This window comes from Octopus sinensis, linkage group LG23 (genome assembly GCF_006345805.1).
Source record: "Octopus sinensis linkage group LG23, ASM634580v1, whole genome shotgun sequence".
Classification (NCBI taxonomy): domain Eukaryota; kingdom Metazoa; phylum Mollusca; class Cephalopoda; order Octopoda; family Octopodidae; genus Octopus; species Octopus sinensis.
This window is the reverse complement of record NC_043019.1, coordinates 15,727,520-15,747,154: the sequence shown is the minus strand read 5'-3', so window position 1 is coordinate 15,747,154 and position 19,635 is coordinate 15,727,520. Positions and strand designations below refer to the sequence as shown.

Here is a 19,635-nt window from a genome sequence, read left to right as displayed (position 1 = left end):
TCTATGTGGAACCAGCACTATGTGGCATATATACCATCATCATCTAACACCCATAATCCATGTTGCTTTGGCTGCCAATATCTGTTTGGGCATGGTTCAAACAGTCGACTGCCCTTCCTAATGCCAACCACTTTACAGTGTGGACTAGGTGCTTTTCTCATGACCCTAGCTCTAATGAGGGGTCACCAAGTACCCACAAGACAAGATCCTAAACAATGAAGGTGCTGCTTTGAGAGAGGCAGCTCTGTGTTAAAAGTAGGAAAAAGGGACAGAAGCAGGTGTCTTGTTATAGAGGAGATACATACCCCAGATGGAAAACGAAGGAATCTAGACCATATACACACCTGTGTCTTAGAGGAGGATGGGCAGAACACCTCACCTTTCTGCAGGTCCCTCAATTCTGGGAAGGGGATGAACAAAGAAGGAAGAAACTATTAGAGAGTAAAAACCCCCTTCGGTCATGAATAATCATGGGATTGCACCTAAAAAGTTCCCTTCCAAGGAACAAGTCCAGGAAAGGTTGTCCAAGGAAAAGGCAGAGGCTGATACACCTTGGCACCAGTGAAGTCACAACTCATTTCTACAGATGAGTGAACAGGAGCAATGTGAAATAAAGTGTCTTGCTCAAGAACACAACACACAGCCTGGTCTGGGAATCGAACTCTCTACCTCATTATTGTGAGCCCAATGCTTGAACCACTGAGCCATACCTGATGGCTTATCCTCATGATCAGACTTAAGAGCGGTGGTGGTGGTTATGGGGAGTTAAATTGTATGAGGGACTAAATGTAGAGGGACTCAGTAACATGTATAGGATGCGCTGGACATTATATGAGATGAAGGAGCCTTTTTTCGTCATCCTATATGCTAGAAATAGTGTCAAAATCTCCCTTAACTCACACCTTAGTGCTGTAGATGAGAAGATGCACACTGGATTATGGAGATTTAGACGATGACCATCATTTATTTTTATTCCCTGTCACAATATCAGGGATTACAGCTAACTCGGGGCTAAACAATAACAACTTGACCATGGTGTGGTACCAGATGCTTGCCTATGGTGCACCACAATGGGATTGAACCTGGAAGCGGGTGATTGAGAAGCAAACTTCTTAACCAGATCAACTTCTGTTTGCAATTAAAGAGTAATCTGAACGCCAAAAGGTTAATATCCCACCACATTCTGAGAGTCTGACATTAGATTTGTCCCACCCAGCCTATTAGCAAGCCATAACTTGCACTCCGTCGGTTATGATGACGAGGGTTCCAGTTGATCCGATCAGAGAAACAGCTTGCTCCTGAAATTAACGTGCAAGTGGCTGAGCGCTCCACAGACATGCATACCATTAACATAGTTTCCAGGAAGATCCAGCATGACACAGAGCATGTCAAGGCTGGTCCTTTGAAATAAAGGTACCACTCATTTTAGCCAGCTAAGTGGGCTGGAGCGAGAGAAATAAAGTCTCTTGCTCAAGGACTCAATGCTCCACTAGGAATCAAACACACGACTCTATGACAATGAGCCAAATGCCCTCACCACTAAGCTACATGCCTTCACCTTATATATATATACAATACACACAAACACACGTACATCCTTCGAATACTGACCCTGATCCCTGCTACAAGCATCCACCTTGATGGCAAGGCCTAATACCTCTCCAAGGGAAGTAACTCTTAATGGACAAAAGCTCCTCTGGATGTTCTGCAGTTTTTTTCTCTTCCATTTTTTTTTTTTGTTGTAACACTTGCTAACCAAATGTGACATTTTTCTGACCTCCGTGGCAAAGAGCCCAGAGCCTGTGCCATGCTATTCCTACCAGCCTCTCTGATGAGAGTTGAAATTAGTTTCCCCAAACCCTGATTGTATCAAACCAACAGGTAAAATCAGTTGAAACGAGACAATAGTACTGCATTGCTATTGCTGCTGTAAATAATCTATATACCTACGCTATTGACAAATATATGAGTGCTTGTTTTTTTCTGACTCATGGATTCTTTGATGACTACGTGTGTGTGTGTGTGTGTCCATGGATGTATACATGTGTATGTAATATATATAAGTATTTGTGTGTGTGTGTGGATATACACACACATATATGTACATATATACACACATATAAATATACAAACATATATATACTTATATATATATATACATACACCATCATCGTTTAACATCCGTTTTCCATGCTTGGATGGTTTGACTAGGGTCTGGGAAGCCAGCAGGCTGCATCAGGTCCCAATCTCATCTGGCAGTATTTCTACAGCTGGATGCCTTTCCTAATGCCATACATACATATATATATATATATGGACAAATCTAAATACAAACTGAGAAGAGTATATAGGGTAGAAAATGGAAAGGAAGAAGTTTATGAATCACTGCTCTCCACTGTTTCAAACGCTTCATTCCCTGCTCCAATAATGTCATCTGATCTGGAAATATGGATACTGAAAGCTCAGGGAGAAGAAAAGGGCAGGATGAAAGGCATTTACTTCACTGAAAGATGTGTTCAAAGGAAAGCTGGACAAGATCCAACGTGACACAGTCACTTCAATGGTATGAACTACCCATGGTCTACTATGCAAGTGAATCATGGACTACCACAAAGAGGGGTGGACTTCAATTGGTTACGACACAAAGAACCATGGAAAGGTCTGTGGAAGAAATGTTGTGGAGAGAGAATGAAATGAAGTAATTTGAGAACAGAGCAGAGAGCACAATGTGATTGCAGAACACTAAAAGCAAAAGTTTCACTGGGCAATGCGTGCTGTTGGTTCACAAACATCAAGTAGACCCTTGCTGTTGCCAAGAGAAAGCCACTCAGAAGGCCTCTATAATGATGGGAAAACAATTGAGCTGAACAATTTGGGTTAATGATTTTATTCTGAAAAGTGATTTTAATTAAGTATATATTTTCCGGACATGGCTGTGTGGTTAAAAAGCTTGCTTCCCAACCACTAGGTTCTGGGTTCAGAGCCATCTTGCAACACCTTGGGAAAGTGTCTTCTACTATAGCCATGGGCTGGCCAAAACCTTATGAGTGGATATGGTAAATGGAAACTGAAAGAAGCCCATTGTGTGTATGTATATATATATATTTATCAGGTAACCTTGTGCCTCTTCTACAGCAAGACACTTGTTTCTGTGTCTCTGTCACACTCTAACCTTTCATCATCTGACACAAGATCACCTCCAATGCTCGCTCCCCTCTAAAAGGATTTTTGTGTTGCAAGTTACTTGGTGACCCAACCAGTGCTGATGCCCTGTTGGTATTTGGAAGAGCATCCAGCTGTTAAAACCTTGCCAAAACTGACCTCACTTGTGCTGGTGCCACGTAAAAAGCACTCAATCCACTCTGCTGGATGGTTGGTGTTAGGAAGGGCATCCAGCCATAAAGACCCTGTTGAAACAGACACAGAAATCTGGTGTAGGCTCCTGTCAAACCGTCCAACTCATGCCAGCATGGAAGGCAGACATTAAACAATGATGATGATGATAACAGCCCTGGGCCAATCAAACCCTTATCAGTAAAATTTGATTGAAAGAAGCTCATCAGGTGTGTGTGTGCATGAAAGGGAGAGAGAGAGAGTTGGTGCCTCTTTGTCTTAATATCATGTGGTTGGGATAGGTGAGTGCCATCATCATACAGGCTGTGTCCTAGGTGAACGTTGGTAACAGGAAAGGCATGCAGCCATAGAAAATCTGCCTCAACAAATTTCGTCTGACCCATGCAAGCATGGGAAAGTGGATGTTAAATGATGACGATATATTTTTTCTTGTTGTCACACCCTTTGCTATGCCATCTCACACCTGCATAAGTTGTACCAGGATGTCTGTGTCTGTAGCAAAAGTCCTGACCCAGATGTGGAAGGAGTCAACTATGTCTATCTGTGTGAGGCACCTTAATGCTACCCCAGATGTGGGAACAGAACTCCATGGTGGGTCTTAAACAAAGGGTTAGTAATATCTTAGGGTCACCTTCAAATGAGAACTTGTTGTTTAACCCTAGGTCAGACTTAAGATCAAAGACTTCCCATTGATGATAATCCGGTCTTTTAAGACAGGTAATCTTAGGACCATTATGTCCTTCCTCTTATTGTTTTTAAGATGGCAGAGTATGAGTCAAAAGAGATTTAGCTGGTATTTCTAATAGGTTGGGTTGCCATGTAAGTGCACTCCCATTGGCTCAACAATGAAGATGTTGCTGGAGATAATGATGATGGTGGTGGTGGTGGTGGTGATGATGATGATGACAGAAATGGTATTTTACTTTCAAGGAGGCTACTACTTCAGTCAGATATTTCAAGCCATGAACAGGAACACTTAAAAGAAAGGTGGAGGAGGAAGAATGAAAACTATTTGTAAAGATATCCTCCTTCCCTCTCTCTCTCTCTCTCTCTCTCAATGTAATTCATGTTAAAAGAGTGGGAGAGAAAACAATGCTGATTGTTTCCTCACAGCAACATGATACATCTCTGTCGTCACTGAGCTTCATACCCACAGTTTATCTGTTGTGCCATCAACAAACAAGGGTGCCTCTATCATTTGGTCAGACCAACCAACAACGGTGCCCCTAAATGGTTGTTCAAGCCATCATAGCATTGGGGTCTGATATAAACTACAGGGTTGTTTGACTTGTTAGAAATAGCAACCAGATCTCTCCCTCAAATGTAAAGCTTATTTATTCACACAGTCTTGGAGTAATCATTCCCTATCTAACAGCTTTCAGGTTTCAATAGATGTGAATGCTTAGTTTTAGTATGACATTGCAGGGTTGGTGTGAGAGGCCACATTTAACCAGTTTCAACTGAAAACAGGCAGAATATTTTGGCCTGATGCGGCTGGTTTAAATGCTAAAGAGTTAATTAAATATAAAAGAACTGTTTTGAGTCCAGTGACTGAGATCACTTCATTCCTCGTGGATGGGATGCCAGTCCATCTCAGAGTTACTCACTCACATCTGAATGAAATGAAGTATTTTCCGCAAGAACCCAACACACCAGCCGATCCGAGAATTGAAACCACAATCTTGCAATCGTGAGTGCAACACCCTAACCACATGACCACATGCCTTCACTAGTATAATTCTGGACATAAGAAGAAGAAAAAAGTTAGGTTTGTCATGACTGGAACATCTTTGATTTACTGGGACTGACTTGGGGCAAAACAATTCTTTGATTCAGGCAGGTCACATGTCATTCTCCTTTTGGAGAAGGTAGCAACATTTTGAAATAAAAAACCAACTTATTTGTTATTTTTGTTGTTTAGTCCAGTGCTCCTCAGCTGGTATGTCATGGCACACTGGTGTGACACAAGACGATGATAGGTGTGCAGCAGTGTAACCTGGGTATAATTTTTTTTCCCCTATTCTTTTAGTTATAGTTTTAGTTCAGGTTGCAGAACACTGGTTCAGTCCCAGGTCAGCCAAAGAAGGAGTTAAATACCATAAAAAGTATTTTAGTTTGATGTATCAAGTGCCAGCGAGGCTGTGTGATTAACAAGTTTGTTCTCCAACCACATGGTTTCAGTTCCACTGCATGGCACCTTGGTCAAGTACCTTCTACAAAAGCTCCAGCATGACCAAAGCCATGTGAGTGGATTTGGTGTTTATTGGTTGACAGAAACTGAAAGACACCTGTCTTAAATATATATTTGAGAAAAGGCATATATATGTGTGTATATATAAGTGTATGTGAATGTGTGTACATGAGAAAAGGCATATATATGTGTGTGTGTGTATATATGTATGTACACACACATGTATATATATTTATTTATGAAAAAAAGACATAATCTGAAAACATTTTGTTAGCTTGGTGTATTTCTACTAACTGAGAGTTTGTGAAGTATTCTGCTTGGATTGACAATTCCTTGTTAGTAACTATTTATATATATATATGTAATATGCGTGTGTGTGTGTGTGTCTTGTTGCCTTGACATCATGTGATGGTGACACATCACTTGATGTATCAATGTCATATATGCAATGTCATTCATTTCCAATATTCTGTGAAAACATGTCCGGCCAGGAGCAAAGAGTGCCTAAATTGGCAACAGGTGAGAGAGTAGGCGACTGGAAGGGCATCTGGCTGTCAAGAATTTGTATTAATAAACTCCATCCAACCCATGCCAGCATGGAGATGTGGAGATTACTGCAATGATGATGATGATGATAATGGGACCATTTCTGACATCCTCCATGGAACATACACACACACACACACACACACACACACACACGGATGCGTGGTGGTCAGGAAGTCTACTTCACAACCATATCAGTTCCACTGTTGTGGTAGCTTGAATAAGTATCTTCTACTAAGACCTTGAACTGACTGACGCCTTGTGAGTGAATCTGATAACAAAAATTGTCTGAACAAAGTCTGTCATCTGTGTGTGTGTGTGTGTGTGCATGTTTCCTTTCTATGATAAGTTGGGTTACAGATGGTGTCATTTTCGACATTTCCTTGTCAACAAATAGCCCAGGAACTCTGTCCTTTCAAAGAGAAGTGGAATGAAAACTCCCTTACTTTAAAAGAAATAAGAGATAAGGAGTAGAGACAGGAAGGGTGTCTGATGTGAAACAAAATCTCTTATATGAATTCATCTAACCCATGCTAACAGAGACAAAAAAAAACAAATGAACACATGCACACACAAACAGATACATCCTCTGGCTTCTGCATAGTTTCTGTCTACCCAGCTTTGATGCACAACTAGCTTTGTAAAGTTCCTGTCTATCGAATTCTCTCACAAGGCATTAGATGGCCTGGGGCTAAAAGACACTTGCCCAAGGTGCCACATGGTGAGACTGAACTCAAGACCATAGGGTTGTGAAGTAGCTTTCGTAACCACACAACCACGTGTGTGTGTTCTGTGGAGGATGTCAGAATTGGCACATCAAACGAAAAGACCTTCTTGGGTGCACCCCACCCAGATCTACAGCACTGGTGGGTTAAGCAAACTGGGGATAGAAAAATAGATAAAAGTGTTGGTGCCACATAGAAAGCATCCAGGACACCCTGTAAAGTGGTTGGCACTAGGAAGGGCATCCAACCAGAAAAAGCCTTACCAAGACAGACAACTGGAGCCTGGTGCAGCTCTCCAGATCACCAGCTCTTGTCAAACTGTCTGACCCAGCATGGAAAACAGACATTAACTAATCAGCCATAGTATGCGACAAAGTAATTATCAACTTCTTTTATCTTTACTTGCTTCAGTCATTAGGCTGTGGCCATGCTGAAGCACCACCTTGAATGAATCAACCCCAGGGCTTATTTTTTTTAAAGCCTTATTCTATTGGTCTCTTGTGCTTCACTTACTAAGTTACGAGGATGTAAACACACCAACACTGGTTGTGGAATGGTGGTGATAGGGCACAGAAACACAAAGTTACACACACGCATATGCACATATATATATATATACGACAGTCTTCTTTCAGTTCCCGTCTGCCAGATCTGCTCAAGACTTTAGTGGAAGACACTTGCTCAAAGTGCCACACAAGCAAGCTTCTTATCACGCAGCCCTGCCTGCACCCAGAGTCCTGTGATGCAAACAAAATGACCATCTGTAAGATGAACTTCAGCCACTTGACTACCGACCAATCAGGAGAGCACACAAGCCAGACATACTTCAGTCCCAACAGGATCCACGATAGACAGGTGGCTCCTCACCATCATCACCACCATTGTCATCATCATTTAAATGTCCATGCTGGCATGCATTGGATGGTCTGACTGGATCCAAAGACTGCATCGTGCTCCAGTGTCTGCTTCAGTACGGTTTCTGTGGTTGAAGATTCCAAATGCCAACTACTGAACATGTGCTAAGTGCTTTGTTTCATGTTGCTAGCACTTGTGAGTTCATGCAGTTTGTGATACTTCAAAATGAAGGTTAAATATAAGAGGAGAGGTTGGAGGGCCAAAGCAAAACAAATCTCTTGCTGTCAAGGAGCTGCACGACAATTCACATTTAACCCTTTAGGATTACTCTCTCAGATCATCATCGTTGTTTAACATCTGCTTTCCATGCTGGCATGGGTTGGGCGGTTTGACAGGGCTGGCAAGCCAGGAGGCTTCACCAGGCTCCAATCCAATCTGGCAAAGATTCTACAGCTGGATGTCCTTCCTAACGCCAACTACTCCGGAGTGTAGGGGGTGCTTTTTACATGCCACTGGCAAATGGGCTACTCAGGCAGTACTGGCATCGACCACGCTTGAATGGTGCTTTTTATGTGCCACCGGCACGAGAGCCAGTCAGGTGGCACGATGCTTAGTCATTCACATTGTTTTGAATTAATTATGCATTATCGTGTTGCTTAAAAATTACGACAATGTGATCATTATATTTTTAGAATGACATTGTAGAGTAGGTGTGAGAGGCCAGATGTGGAATTTTGGCCAGATATGACCAGTTTAAATACTAAAGGGTGAAGAAGAGGAGGTGGGAGTGACTGGGTGAGGCTCGAAAGATGAAAAATACTGGTGATGAGGTGTTTAGGTGGATCCTCAAGGTTTGAAGTGAAGACTGATGAAACAAAAGTGTGAATGGGTGGAGGTTGCAAGAGTGTATGAGAGGTAGTGAGAGACGGTTGTAAATACTCCGTCTTTCCCCTAGCAACAAATATATCACTCAATATAAATTAGAGGTTAGTAACTTTGGAACGAGAGAGCTCAGAGACAAAAGACATTCTGAAGGAAGGAAAGAGTGGAAAAGAAAATATCCTTTTGCTAAACATCAAGTCAGAAAGGTTCTTAATAAATGGTTCTCAACCATTTTTTTGTTCCTGTGGACCCCACTCTGATTCCTATTTTATTTGGGTGAACTCTCATAGCCATTTGAGGATTAAAAACCCTCTTTTATATTTTTATAATTAAACTAGCAGGACCGTTGAATATTTCATGGAATTAATGGTGAACCTGTTGGGTTGTTTCTGAAAACTTCATCCAAAAGACCTGAGAGTGTAGCCTCAGCATATTCCATCTGATCCATGCAAGCATAGAAAAATGAACATTAAATGATGATGATGGTGTAGGTGGTGGTGGAGCCAGAGAGGGGGGAGTCAATGAAAATATACAGAGCACAACTTCAACCACATACAAATTGTGATGTATTTTAAAATGACTTATTTCACATATTATTAAATTTGACTGTTTCTGACACTGAATGAAACCAGTCAAATTAAATTCAAAGGATTTTATGAAGAAGGATCTGGAAGAAGCAATTCTATTTCTAAGAACAACACACACACACACGTTCTCCAGGTATCTGCATAGTTTCTGTTTATCCAACTTTGATTAACCAATTCTGATATTCCCCAAAGATCTACAGCAATGGTGGATTGTGTGGAATGGATCTACTGCTGGTCATTAATAATAAATAGATAAATTTTGGATTTAGATTACACAAAGTTTCTTGAATAAATTTTTTTGCGATAAACTTTTGCAATCCTTTTACAATATAATTTTCATTTCATTTAATAAAACCTTTCATATTACATTCACTTCAGTTTTATACTCCAACAATTGCTTTAATTACAAACAGAAAAAAGGTAATATATATATATCTAATTGAGTTTCTTTCTTTTAAAACAGTCATTTGTTAAGCTGCTTTCGATCTTGTTTTAACTTCAACGTACTTAAGATTTTTTTTTTTTAATTACTAAACAAAGATGTTTCTGGGTTTTCTTTTATTGTATTTTTACTTGCAAGCTCTCTTGTTGCAGTGTGCTGGGGAAACATTTACAGAATTGATTTGCATTTGGCTGATCTGAAAACAGCAAATGATTAGCCATCCAGAAAATTTTGCAACGCAAAGATCTATGCATGTGGTTTGTCAGATGTGACTCTTAGAGTATCAGCAGAACCTAAGCGTTGAGAGATAGATGGAGCCCACACTCTTAGTTGTAGGAGCTTTTCCATTTTCCCTTTTCCTGTTCTTTCACTATTTTACAAGTTACTCCACAACCTCACTAGAAAAAGTACCCAGTACACACTGTAATATGGTTGGCATTAGGAAGGACATCCTATCATAGAAATCACGCTAGAGTTGTCACTGAAAATCAGCACAGCCCTGCAGCTTGATGGATCCTGTCAAACCATCTAACCCATGCCAACATGGAAAACAGATGTTAAATAACGATGATGATGATGATGATAATGTGTATGTATACACACACACACACACACACACGTGTGTATGTCTGTCTGTTTTAGTGTTTCCTTGTCTTCACATCACATAATAGTCATAAATGAAGTCGCCCTTATACAGGTGGTGTCGTTTGTTTCCAGTTTTCTGTGAAAACATATTCAGCCAATTGGAAATATTACCTTACATGGAAACAAGTGAATGGAGATGACAAGAAAGCCATCTGATCATAGCAAAATCTGCCCCACTCATTCAAGCACAGAAAAGTTAACATTAAAACGGTGATGGTGACAATGATGGGGGATTCTTTTGATTCTGAAACGTTTTATCAGTGTCATTGTTGTTGTTGTTGATGGTCGTGGTGTTGCTTAGCCCACAAGTCAGTATCAGAAAATAAGATAGATTTCCATAAACAACTCAGAAAGTGAATGAATTAATAATCGTTAATATTCAACAACTAAATGAAACTGAATTAGATTCATATCTAATCAGCAATAATTATTAATAAAAATGAAAGAACTTTTTTGTCCTTTGATTTTGGTTGGGTTTTTTTTTTTGTCTTTTTGATTATTTTTTTTTTTCATTATCGTCAATTGTTTATATATTGAAGTTAATAACTGAACATGAGAGACCCAAAGCACCTATCACACTTGTGGAGATAATAAAATAATGAAGACCTGAACAAAAGGAATTAATTAATTGGTGTGAGATAATCACATGACAACTCATGGTTTTCCTTGTGCAACTGAGTTTCAAGTGTTGGTTGGTGATTAATTCATAATTCGGTTAAGTGTTGTTGATTTCGTTTTAGGTGGGATTTAAACAATAAATTTACAAACATGGCTCACGGGTGCTGGCATGGGTGTGAGGTGAAGCAACTCAGGTTGGTTTTGGGTTTAGTCCTACTGTGTGGCACTTTGAGCAAGTGTCTTTTGTTAAAAACCAAAGCCTTGTGAGCGAATTTAGTGAATGGAAACTGTGTGGAATCCTATAATTTTTTTTTACTTTTTTACTTGTTTCAGTCATTTGACTGCGGCCATGCTGGAGCACCGCCTTTAGTCGATCAAATGGACCCCGGGACTTATTCTTTGTAAGCCCAGTACTTATTCTATCGGTCTCTTTTGCCGAACTGCTAAGTGACGGGGACGTAAACACACCAGCATCGGTTGTCAAGCAATGCTAGGGGGACAAACACAGACACACAAACACACACACACACACACATATATATATATACATACATATATACGACAGGCTTCTTTCAGTTTCCGTCTACCAAATCCACTCACAAGGCATTGGTCGGCCCGGGTCTATAGCAGAAGACACTTGCCCAAGATGCCACGCAGTGGGACTGAACCCGCAACCATGTGGTTGGTTAGCAAGCTACTTACCACACAGCCACTCTTCATTATTGTTTAGCATTCTTCATTATTGTTTACCATTCTTTTTTCCATGCTGAACAAGAGGGCTCCGCCAGGTTCTGTATCTGCTTTGGCATAGTTTCTACAGACGGATGCCTTTCCTAATGCCAACAACTTAACAGAGTGTACAGGGTGCTTTCTATGTGGTAATAGTGCTGGTGAGGTTACCAAGTACCCACAAGTTAAGACCCGTTAACTGAGTAGGATATATGTCTGTATGTTTGTGTTTGTCACCATCACCAACAAGTGTTGGTTTGTTTATGGCCCTGTAACTTAGAGGTTCTGCAAGAGAGACTGATTGAATAAGCACCAGACTTAAAAGTAAGTGCTGAGGTTGACTTGTTTGACGAAATCCTCGAATGCCCCAGCAAGGCTACAGTCCAATGAGTGAAAGATAAATATATCATTCAAAATTTCACACAAAACCAGGTACCTTCTAGATATATCGTGTTGCCAATCATTAATATTTTATACCAATCATTCTAATTGTCTAATTTCGATATTTAGAAAGCTGGCTCCCTAGAGTTAATTGCCACTTTCGGTGAGGGGGGGGGTATCTGTTCCAAAAGTTATAGGAGCCAGAGTGAGAAGAGGGTGGAGGAAATGACAGAGGAGCCACAAGAACATGAGAAAATGGTGTGTGATGCTGTGAGGAGAAATACCTTCCAACCCATGCAAGTATGGAAAAACAGATTGATGATGAGGAAGATGATGGTGGTGATAATGACAAGGACGACAATGATGATGATGATGGTGGTAGTGGTGGTGATGACAATGAAGATGATGAAGGAAGTGATGAGGAGGAGGCAGAAGATGATGATGGTGATGATAATGATGACAACAAGCACAATGATGATGATGACAATGAAGAAGATGATGATGATGATGTGTGCATCATCATCATCAGGCACATCGATAAGAAAATTTTCCATAAACCAATGTGTCAAACAAACAAAAACAAAACAATAATAATACCTTGTGTGATATTTACTCTGCCCGAGTTACACAAACAATCCTCTGGTCCTCTTCTGCCCCCACCCTCATCACAAAATAGCAAACCAGTAATCGGTCCATTAGAAACCTGCGATTGACAAAGCTGTTGAGTTTACCAAAATACATGATGGAAGAAGAAGAAGATCTTGGAAGTCTTTGACAGGAATATGATGTAGAATGAAATGTTTGAAACTCACCAGAAGCAGCATGTTGATCAAAAATATGATGCATTCCTGCAAAAGCGTAATTCTCTGACACACTCTTCCCTCCAGCCATTGCCCTACAAAACATAAATAATTGAAATATTTTCTTAAACATTTGCTTATGCATTTTTTCATTTATTTATTTTATTTTCTTTTACTTTATTCTTTTTTCCTTTGCCAATATCAGAATACGGAACCACATGCCGATAGACTTCTTCTTGACGGATTTTTTAGCCTGAAATTTACACAATGTTATTTTTAGAAATTCTGGAAGTTATTAAAAAATAAGGAAGTCAAAGCTGGGAGGAAATAATTGTAAATTGATTTAGGAGAGAGAGAGAGAGAGAGGATGGATGGATGGGACACACTGTTTACTTTGAGCTTGGAGGGATAATAAGGTAAAGCTTCTTTTGAGCAGATTGTTGTGCAAATAATGAAGTTGGGTGGGTCCCATCTGGTTAAGAAGTTTAGAGTTTGCTAAAACATATTTCGGGACTTAATCCCACAGCACAATACTTGGGTAAGTTTCTTCTTGTCAACTAATGCCTCACAAAGGCAATTGGATAAGCAAAAGCCTACTGGATGTAGAAAATATATATACACATATACACACATGAGGAGGTGCTGAAAGGTTCTTGGTTTTAAGGATATCATAAAGGGCCTGGTTGGAGGCGCAACCTTCCGAGTTCTTTTACAAGGCTTAGAAAAAACTGAAGGACCGCTGCAATAAGTGTGTGAATCTGAGAAGGGAATATGTTGGATAAAATCGTAATTAAGTGATCCTCCTTTTCAGGAACTTTTCAGCAACCTCTCATTTATATATAACTGGCATTTCATTGGTTACAACAATGACGGTTCTAGTTGATCCAATCGATGGGACATCCTGCTTGTAAAGTTAACGTGCAAGCGGCTGAGTACTCCACAGACATGTACACCCTTAATGTAGTTCTCAGGCAGAATCAACGTCACTCGGAATGTGACAGGGCTGTCCCTTTGAGTTACAGGTACACTTCAGTTTTACCAGCTGAGTGGATTGGAGGAGCATGAAATAAAGCGCCTTGCTCGAGGAATCGAACTCACAGCCTTATGTCTGTGAGCCAAATGCCCTAACCACTGATCCACGTACCTTCACTCACATACCTACACATGCATTTATACACACACACACACACACACATAAATAAATAAATACAAACATAAGCAAAGCTATCCATGCCTGTACCCCAGGATACATTTGTACATACACATGTACATGTAAACATAGATGTATACATACATAAAAGACAACCCTGATTTATGTTGTTTAAATTCCAATGAAAGAGTCAGGTTTCTAGATTAGAAACCAGCTTTTCCTCCATCAGTGAGAAATTTGAAAAATACAACACAATATACCCCCCCCCGTCACACACACCAGTAGTAGTAGTAGTAGTGGTGGTTCCTGTGTGTACAATTAGAGGAATGACTGCTACCATTGAATTTAGAACTCCATGTAAAGTACTAACACCCAGCCTACTTCCAGTGAAGTGATGGGGTTAGCATGCATAGGGAACAAAGGGTATAAACAGCATCCTGTGTTGATCAGACTTTTACATAAATACATAGATACACACAGGTGCAGGCATGGCTGTGTGGTAAGGAGATTGCTTCCCAACCACATGGTTGCAGGTTCAGTCCCACATGTATCCTTTAGGCAAGTGTCTTCCACTATAGCCTGAGGCTGACCAAAGCATTGTGAGTGGATTTGGTAGAAACTGTAAGAAGGCCATCATGTGTGTGTGTATATATATATGTGTGTGTGTGTTTTTCCTCCCACCACCATTGCTTGACAACAGGTGTTGGTGTCTTTATGTCCCTGTAACTTAACAGTTTGGCAAAAGAAATGGAGTCCTAGGTTTATAAAAAATACTTCCTAGGGTCGACTTGTTTGACTAAAACCCTTTAAGGCAGTGCTTCAGCATGGCCACAGTCAAATGACTGAAACAAGATAAAAGATACACACACACACACACCACACACATATAACAATAGAAAACATTGGCATGAATGTGGCATTCCTTTATTACATATGTTTCTGAATTTGGTAATTAATTAACGATGTCACATTACAAATGCTGATTACTAATAAAAGCCACGACCCAAACGGTAAAAGTGCACCCATTTCCCAAATGTGTGTGTATTAATATTTAGCAGAAGCAACAGAGTGACTCAAGGTCTGAGACTTTCATTCTTTGGCATCTATTGAACAAGTTACAGATCAAAGAGATGAGAATTTATATAACAGGTGATAATAATATTTCCCTGGATAGTTCTAGAACAAATTATGAAAATGCTTAGAATGTCACGGGGATAATTTATACTTTTCAAATAGTTTGCCTCTTATGTCATTCAATAAGTAAATGAATAAATAAAGGAAAATTTGTGTGTAAATCTCTATATATATATTCCTTTATTCTTTTACTTGTTTCAATCATTTGACTGCGACCATGCTGGAGCACTGCATTCAGGTGAACAAATCGATCCCAGGAATTATCCTTTGTAAGCCTTGTAACTTATTCTGTCGGTCTCTTTTACAGGGACGTAAATACACTAACATCAGTTGTCAAGCAATGGTGGGAGGACAAACACAGATACACTAATACAAACACATACACATATTTGACAGGCTTCTTTCAGTTTCCGTCTACCATATCCACTCACAAGGCTTTGGTTGGCCCAAGGCTATAGTAGAAAACACTTGCCCAAGGTGCCATGCAGTGGGACTGAACCCAGAACCATTAGGTTGGGAAGCAAGCTTCTTACCACACATCCACTCCTGCACCTATATATATATATACATATATATAAAAGCATCAGAGTTCATCGTTTTTGGAATGTCGCTATTTCTCCACAAGAGTATAACAAAGAAAGACTGATACCCAGATTTCTGAATGTTACTAATGACTGCAGAATGCAAACAGATTTGAAAAAAAAAGCTATGTTCCCAAGCCTTTCTCCAGTAATAATGCAAATGCCCTGACCTATAGCATCGTCAGATTTGATGACAACCACACCAAAATAAAACAAAAAAAAAAATTGCTCAAATTGTTGAATCAATGTTGCTGTGTAACAGCAATATAGAGTGGGTCCATGAAAAGGAGACACTAAAATGTAAAAGGCTTTGAGAATTGTGTGGGGCATGAAGACGGCAGAGTATTCAGGGTTCACAACCAATTTTTACCTATGGACCCCTTTGGTTCCTGCTTGTACTTGGGTGGATCCTCACAGTCATTCAATGTTTAAAAAAATCCTTTTGTATTTTTAGAATTAAATATTATTATAAAAATTGTTAAACTATTTTGTGTATTTTGGACATAAACTCAATTTATTGCATGTAAACTTTACTGGTCTGAAAAATAACCATGGACCCTCAATTTACTCTACTGCATCTGTGGACCCTCAAGAATCTTATATAGACCCTAGTTGAGAACCCGTGGCATAATTTTTTTTTTTTTGTAGATATAGGATGTTGTGGGGTGTGGCTAGATCTAGTAATTTCTGGTTCACATTGGACTTAAGAAGAACAGCAAAACAGTGAGTCCTGAGCTGGAAAAAGGAAAAAAAAAAAACACTTCATAATCGTCATTAATCACTGGAATTTGTTGAGGCAGATTTTCTATAGCTGGATGCTCTTCCTGCTGCCAACCTTCTCCTGTTTCCAAACAAGTTAATATTTTCCCCATGGCAAGACATGTTTCTCATGGAAGGGTTGAAGCACAGGACACAGCTAAATGACAGTGAGGAGACACCAACTCCCACCTGCACACACACACACACACACATATATATATGACAAGCTTCGTTCAGTTTCCATCTGCCAAAGTCACTCACAAGGCATTGGTGAATCCAGGGGTATCACAGAAGACACTTGGCCAAGGGTCAACATTGTAGAACTGAACCTAGAACCATATAGTCAGGCGGCAAGCTTCGTAACTACACAGCCATGCCTGGATAAGAACAGATATATATGAAAGGGAAAGACTAAAGCTGAGAGCAAAGAACTAATCCCCAGAATGTAGAAGAACAAAACAATTGCTGTGTGGCAGGAGTAGTTACAAGTGCATCTGATCCTTTGGGGGTGACAGAAGGCAGGGCTGGATTAGCCATTAAGCAAAATAAGCACATGGTTAGGGCATCAAGGGAAGGCGGCAGCACCAAAAAATGGTAAACATATTTATCAGATGTGCTTTGTAAGATTAATATTGCAAGCGAAAAAAATGGGAGGAGAAAAGTTTTCAAATATAAATAAAATCTAAGAATGCAAAAATAAACTTTATTTTCCCTTTTACTGTTAATTTTATTTCATTTTGAAAAATGAAAATTCATTTTATGGTTTATTATTGTTTATATTTTGAATTATAGGGTCACTGAAAATGTTTAAGTGCTTTGGGCCTTTATGGGTCTTAATCTGGCACTGACTGCAGAGATAGGGGAGAACAATCTGGGGCAAACAAAGTTGGGACATTCCTCTAGTGAGATCGCTACTACTTGGCAGTGGTATTAAAAACCACTAACAAGTAGTCGGAAGGTGTAGAAATAGCTGTGACCTCTGGTCAACTGATGTGGGAAGTGTTCCAGGTTGGAAGCTGTATGGAAAGTGCATGTGTGTGTGTAAGAATATTGTCATGGATAGCAAAATAAAATTATTGCCTCCATCACCCACTCCCAAAGATTCTGGAATTGATAAAATAGATACCAGGAAAAAATATTAGGGGTGATATAATCAGTCTTTGAAAGCAATGCTGCAGCATGACCATGGCCTGAAGAATGAAAGCAAATAAATATAAAAGAATATAAGTGTGTGTGCCTTTATTAGAGGGAGTGTGTGTGTGCGTGTGAGACAGCATGTGTATTGTGGTGAGTGTGTGAATGTGTAAGTAGGTGTGTTCAAGTGAATACTTGTGTGTTGAAGAGTGATATGTGCAATTGAGGATGTATGTAAATGAGTGTGTGTGTGTGTGTGAATAAGCTTGTATGTATAGGAATGTGTATGTTTGTATGTATTCAAAGGACTGTGTGAGTGAGTGTCTGTGTGTGTGTGTATGTAATCTGAGAAATATAATTTCCTTTTAATTTCCACATAACTCATTAAAAATGTAAATTGTTTTCCAAATAATTAGAGCAGGAACTTAATTCAAAGTCCTCATGTATGAAGCGAAAAGAGAATTTATTTTATTTTTGCTGAAAACTAGGTTTTCAGATTCCATTGTGTAACATTCCGAGAGTAAAGTGGAGAGCATTTACCTGTAGTTAGGAGGTTTCATGAAATAACAGTTAAGTGTTCTCTCAGCTTAAACCTTATCATCATCATCATCATCATCACCACTACAAAAATCTTTCATTCTTCACTCATCTCAGTCACTTTGAAGGGTTTTAGTCATGTGAATCAACCCCAGAACTCATTTTTTTTTTAAAGTTATGTGGATGTAAACACACCGACAGTGGTTAACAAAAGATGGAGTTGGGACGGGAACCAAACAAAGACAGACACACACAGAGATGGGAAGAAAGAAAACTCCGAATGACCCATTCTTGTTTTCTTTGTATCATCTGTCTGGATGTGTGTTGCCCCTTTTTTGTATTATATATATATATATATATATATTATATATATATATATACACATATATATATATATATATATACATAAATACACACACAAAGGGCTTCTTTCAGTTTCCATTCAGAAGGCTTTGGTTGGTGCCAGACTACAGTACAAGACACTTGTCCAAAGTGGGACTGAACTCAGAACCAGGTGGTTGGGAAGCAAACTTCTTACCACTCAGCCATGCCTTTTTTGTAGTTTAGTCAGAAAGCGAGAGGCAATACTGGTGACATATTTTTGAAACACCTCCAAGACTGATGAGAGAAAGGGATGAGGATACTGGTATTCTCAGACGAATGACTTTCTCCGAAGGCTTATAAGAGTGTTCTCTAAAGGAGGAGGCATCGGTGACAGCGCTGGCAGTGGTGGTGGTGGTGGTGGTGGTGGTGGTAGGGTGGTGATCAACCAGACAGGTGTTAAATTAACCCTTTATCCAATCTCTCACACCTACCCCACAATGTCCTTCTAAAAATAAACAATCACATCATGAAAATATCAAAGCTATGAGACAAAATATGATTCTACTGGTTCGCCAGTCCTCAGTCAAACCGTCCAACCCATGCCAGCATGGAAAGCAGAAGTTAAATGATGATGATGATGATGAATGCGAATATAAATAAGCCTTGCTTTTGACAGAGGAATCTGAATGCTAAAGGGCATGCTTACAGTTTTTGTAAGTGTTGTACTTATTGTTATCAATTACTTTTACTAAATTGCTCAGTTATGGAGACATAAACAAACCAACACCAACTGTCAAATAGTGATGGTGTGGAAGGCGGACCCCCTCCTCCATATATATATATATATATATACACACATATACACAGGCTTCAACACAGTTTCTGTCTACAAAAATTTACTCACAAACCACTGGCTGAACTGGGGCTACAGTGGAAGCCAATTGCTTAGGGTACCAAGCAGTGGGATTGAACCTGAAAGTATGTGGTAGCAAAGCACCACACAACCTGCAACATTTTATGAGTTGGTTTTCTTGTTAAGCAGCAATCCCCAAATAAAACTGTGAAGGAAGTGATGCTGCAGAATGGCCAGAGTTCAGTGCCTAAAGCTAATAAAAATTAGGATAATGAAAGAATAATAAATGAAAGGGGGAGAGGGAGGGGAGTGCTCTAACGAAGGAATATAATTACTTCTGTATAGAGGGATGTTTGTGTTAGTAGGGAGTTAAGCATCTTTCTGAACCCTTTCATAGGGTTTATCAGA

The 19,635-nt window shown here is 39.6% G+C and overlaps 1 protein-coding gene and 1 long non-coding RNA gene across 5 annotated transcripts in view; one reads left to right on the top strand and one right to left on the bottom strand.

Moving 5' to 3' along the window:
- LOC115223618 (WD repeat-containing protein 13) overlaps positions 1 to 19,635 on the bottom strand; it is a 234,336-nt gene that overhangs the window by 23,800 nt on the left and 190,901 nt on the right. For all 4 annotated transcript variants that reach the window (XM_036512345.1, XM_029794275.2, XM_036512346.1 and 1 more), the window contains one exon: positions 12,768 to 12,850. In XM_036512345.1, the coding sequence (XP_036368238.1) occupies positions 12,768 to 12,850 (83 nt within the window). The remainder of the gene's footprint in view (positions 1 to 12,767; positions 12,851 to 19,635) is intronic.
- LOC118767576 lies at positions 440 to 18,317 on the top strand. Its single transcript, XR_005003495.1, has 3 exons — positions 440 to 522; positions 5,123 to 5,126; positions 18,307 to 18,317. It is a non-coding gene; the product is annotated as an uncharacterized LOC118767576 (long non-coding RNA).